At 30.6% G+C, this 4,969-nt stretch overlaps 1 protein-coding gene and 1 long non-coding RNA gene across 2 annotated transcripts in view; one reads left to right on the forward strand and one right to left on the reverse strand.

Moving 5' to 3' along the window:
• The first annotated feature begins 1,563 nt into the window (after positions 1 to 1,563).
• On the forward strand, positions 1,564 to 2,048 carry LOC108762057 (uncharacterized). Its single transcript, XR_001940150.1, has 3 exons — positions 1,564 to 1,773; positions 1,842 to 1,898; positions 1,985 to 2,048. It is a non-coding gene; the product is annotated as an uncharacterized LOC108762057 (long non-coding RNA).
• A 945-nt stretch (positions 2,049 to 2,993) lies between these two features.
• Positions 2,994 to 4,969, reverse strand: part of LOC108762056 (putative nuclease HARBI1) — a 2,417-nt gene continuing 441 nt past the window's right edge. The window contains exons 2-4 of the mRNA XM_018508857.1: positions 4,609 to 4,686; positions 4,239 to 4,433; positions 2,994 to 3,175 (exon numbers count right to left, since the gene is read on the reverse strand). Of these exons, the coding sequence (XP_018364359.1) occupies positions 2,997 to 3,175; positions 4,239 to 4,433; positions 4,609 to 4,686 (452 nt within the window). The 3' untranslated portion in view covers positions 2,994 to 2,996. The remainder of the gene's footprint in view (positions 3,176 to 4,238; positions 4,434 to 4,608; positions 4,687 to 4,969) is intronic.

Here is a 4,969-nt window from a genome sequence, read left to right on the forward strand (position 1 = left end):
CAATAACCAAAGATTTTTCATATTAAATTCTTACGTTCTGATACATTGTAATCTATACTATTTTAATAAATACGTCAAAAATATTATAACTCATTTTATTTTGTCTCAAACGAACGAAAAAAACAATTTATTCGGTTAATTTTGCAATATTTCATATTTCCGTCGGCCATTTTGAATCCGCCATTTTGAATTTCTAAAATCTGACATCGAATTCGTATTCAGCATACTCGAAAACCCCTAGGAAATTATTTTCAAAATTTTTCAACGGTTTATACTCGATATATTTCATTTTACAACTAATTTTACACTTATTTGTTGTTATTAAATAAATAAACAATTAGCACCCAATTTCAAGAGGATGCATTTTTTCTTGACACTATTTACAAGCGATTCCAAAAGGTTTCATTAAAAAATATGGATCGGAGACTTTTTCCGAAGTTAAAGCCTTATTTGATCTAATTTGACTCCACTAATTCTGTAATTCAAGTGAGATCACTCATTTTTCGCACTTTCATCACACGCGAGTTTGTTCCCGCGATTCTATAACGTCAAGGTGAAAATACGAAATCACCAGAGTTGCCGTGTAGGGGAAAACGAGGGGATTCACATTTTCACCATAGTTTGTTCTCGAAGACGTTTGACCGAAAACAGTTGATGTGATTTTATCTTTAAGTACTGTAATATTACTGTATCCGTCTGTAAATTCCGTCATGAACGTAACTGAGAAACAGAAACAAATATTAATAAATTTTATGCGGGCTAATCCTGATTTCGGGAGAGGGCAATTAAGATATAACCGTGAAAATAAAAAACAAATTGTAAGTTTTGAGTTAATTTTATTATTTCATGAAATTTTAATTTTACAAATATTAATTATATAATTGATGAGATATTAAATTGTAAATAAAAATTACACAAATAACTATAATATATATATATTATATAGGAGAAATTATGGGAGAAAGTAACGTCTGCCTTAAATTCTGCAGGCTGTGGTCCGCAAAAGCAATCAAAGGAATGGGCAAAGGTAAAGTTACATCAATGATAATTTTTTCTTTAACAAAACTATTTCCGAGCTGTGAGACCGTAATTTAAAGGAATTCCTTCTTCATTCAGATATTTTGTCTGCAATTGTGACGAACCGTCTTCAGTGGCAAACGGAACGTGGTTGAAGTTTCCTTCTCTGTGTCTCAGTTTTGATCAACGTTCCGTTTGTCAATTAAAGATGTCTGCTGCAAATGAAATATCTAGAAGAAGAAGGAATTCCTCTGTACCACTGTCTTATAGTCCGGAAATAGTTTCTCCTAATTATGATGCCGGTCGTGAAAGCCTTTACAGTCATTAATTCTTTCTTTATTACAGACATGGCGTGATTGGAAGTCCAACTTACTAAAAAGAGTAGCCACATACAAAAGTTATGCAGCAGGAACTGGAGGAGGACAACCAATAATTTTGAATACAAGCCTAGCTGAAGATGACTTACTTGAATTTTTAACACCCGAGGCCAGTGGAATGTCTAATATTCCCGAAGGAGGTGCTATTAGCGATGTATCTATTACTGATCTGACCATAGAAAGAATTTTGACACCGCAGAAATGGCAGAATCCTTCTACTTCGTATCTACCGATTTGTACTGATCTGACCGCTGAAAGAGTTTCGTCGCAAAAACTGGAAAATCCTTCTACTTTGCAAATCACGAATTTTTCGATCTCTCCAAATTTGCATACTGAGAAGAGTATCAGACAGGCGACTTCGTGCTTCCAAGGACTTGAAGTAATTGTTGTCTTATTATACTTTAAAATTTTAATAATTATTTATTCATGTTCTATTAAAATTTTCAGGAACATTCCTTCCACAGCAACGTAACAAACAATGATACAGAGAATTTTCCAATAAGTGTAAGTGATATATAATTTCTTTTGCATGATGTATTTATTTTTTTCAACATAATATATATTTATAATAAAGATACTTTTCATTTCAGATATCCTCTAATGTACTTCGTTCAATAGAAAATGAACAAGAACAGATTCCAAAACAAGTACATTGTATCAAGTCTGGTCCAATCTCAATCAAAAGTATCAAGAGACATTCTGGTGATGCAGGTAATTAAAACGTTTTCTCTCTTGTGTTATATTTACAATATTTAATTTTATTTTATCTGATCTTTCTGTTATTAATAGAACCTAATCATAATATTATTGAACTAATTTCTTTAGATACTTCTAACAAAAAAATAAAGAAGCAAGACGTAAAACATTTATTCGAACAACATACCACAGACTACTGCAATCTTCAGGAACAAATATTGCAATTAAAACAGGAAAAGTTAGCCATACTAAAAGAAAGGTTGCAATTGAAAAAAAAAGATCACGAAGATTATATCAGGTTTTTTAAATCATTTCTTGAAAAGATGGATGAACTAATGAACATTGTTCGATCAATCGGTCCGCAATATTTGGAAGACTGAAGAGAAAGAGTTGTCTTTTTATTATAAACATTATTTACATAAGTTCGCAATATTTAGAAGACTGAAAAGGAAGAATTATTTTTTGTTATAAACATTATTTACGTAAGTTCGCAAAGTGACCTTGAAGACTGAAAAGAAAGTTGTGAAGAATTTAGTTTAGAAAAAAGTATGTGTGTTTTATTATAAACATTGTTGACGTATTATTAACATAAACATGTTATACTTTATGAACATATTTTATTAAAAATATATTTGATTAAAAATTCATTTTCTCAAAATATTTTTCCTCACAATAGCATTTACAAATATTTTTTTTAATTGATCTGTGCAAACACATATGTTCAACAGACAAAGCAATAATTCTTTATTATAATTAGTTTTTACTTAAATTGAGAGAATTAATGAAAGAATCAATCATATTAAAAATTCACTGAGCGCTCACTTATCTGCTTAGTCTGTTGAACATAGCTATTTTCAAAATACAATTAAAAACTCATGTAAAAAATGTTAAATCTTAAAAGTTGAGTCAATTTGTGAAATACCATTGGATCACACGATTTCGGGTTTGTTCTCCACGTTCTTCGTTAATATCATGATATGGTATCGGTGGTGCTATATCTAATTCATCCAGATGTATTTCATCACAAGGAATCCCCCATTTGATCGCCATATTATGCAGAACGCAACAAGCATTGACAATAAGAGCTGTATGATAAAAATATTTCAGAGATGGGAAGTAACTCATTACTTATAACGAAGTTACAGTTGTTAGAGTTACTTTTTTTCAGTAACTGTAACTTAACTTCGTTACTTTCTTTCCATCTGTAATTATAACTTAACTTAGTTACATCTTTTAAGTAACTAGTAACTAATTTAATAGTTACTTTCATAGTTATTTTATATATTTTAAACTTATTTGTCCACGGTAGTGTCCACTTGGCGCTACAAATACTTCGAAACATTTGATTAATCAAATGAAAGAAATTTAATTAAAGCGTTCAATGAACTCTTGTACCTGTTTGGTCTATATTTTGGGGTCTAATGGAATCCGCCAATCAAATACAAGAGCGCTCAATGAACGGTTATAAACCATTTTGGATTAGTGCTGGAATTTATTTGCAACTTTTAGCCGAATATAAAAAGAATTTTTTTTTACAAAAAACATTGTATATGTGTTCTATTTCATATTCATATTCATATTCATATGTGTTTATATTACTTTAACGAAAAACGTCTTTGCCATATAATTTTTTTATCTTTTTGAATAAAATTGGATAACATGTAAATTTAAGCCAGTCTTTTTCTTTTAATTGTCCTAGGCATTACTCTGATGACCCCGTGTATTATCCTTGTTTAATATTAGGTAAAAAACAAAGGTAAAACGATACATGAAGGGCAGTTGGATAACGTTTCTGAATACAGCCTTAATGGTATCGATACTACCAATAAAAATTCCGATGAAAAAAGTAACTTAAAAGTAACTTAAAGTTACTTTTTCAGTAACTGTAACTGTAACGAATTACTTTTAAGACTCAATAACTTGTAACGATAATTAATTACTTTTTGAAAGAGAAAAACTGTAACTGTAATTAATTACTTTTACAAAGTAACTTTCCCATCCCTGAAATATTTCATTGACATTTATGTATTGCAAGAAATAGTGAAATAATTAAGTAGTAACTTTAAGTGTGTTCGATTTGTTGGTAAGTGATCTAAAAAAAAAGTCTCCGATTGCAAAGATTTAAAAGAAATGAAAGAGTATATAAACCTGCGAATTGTGGACGATAATGTAAGGCTCGTTCCTTCCGTAAACAACGCCAGCAACCTTTTAAAATGCCGAAACAACGCTCTATAGCCACACGAGTCCGAACATGATGATCTGTGTATCTTGCACCTGGAGTTCCTTCTTCTTCATTTAATTTTGGCGTCAATAGAAAAGGTAGAAGGGGGTATGCAGAATCACCTAAATGTACAATATTAGTTTTAACACTGCCAATTTTTTTATTAAATCCATGCAAAATTAAAACAGAAAATTATAAATATAAAGGAGTTAAAGTTCAGAAATCATGGATATGTAGAGTCCTATGTATCAATATTACTACATATATCTGTATGTAAATACGTAAGTAATTCTTTACCTAGAAGCCAGCAATTATCTATTTCACCCTGTCTGTGTCTCTGTTCTAAATGAGCAAAGAGTCTCGACGACCGTAATACTCAAGCATCATGTGTTCGGCCATCATGGGCACTATTTACAGCGAGAATTTCGCAGTTGGAATCACAAATCTGAAATCAAATGTATTTAATAATTTATTATTATTCCAATCGACATAGCATCAGTTACGTTACATATCTATGTTAAAATCTCCACTGAACAATATAAGTTTTAACATACCTAAATTTAATGTAACTGATGCTGCGTTTTAACTGTATATATATGGGGCATTCTTTGCCAAATCGATCAAGCCTCTGTCCAAAATTGATATGGACGGATTTCAA

This window comes from Trachymyrmex cornetzi, unplaced genomic scaffold (assembly GCF_001594075.2).
Source record: "Trachymyrmex cornetzi isolate Tcor2-1 unplaced genomic scaffold, Tcor1.1 scaffold274, whole genome shotgun sequence".
NCBI classification, from domain to species: Eukaryota; Metazoa; Arthropoda; class Insecta; order Hymenoptera; family Formicidae; genus Trachymyrmex; species Trachymyrmex cornetzi.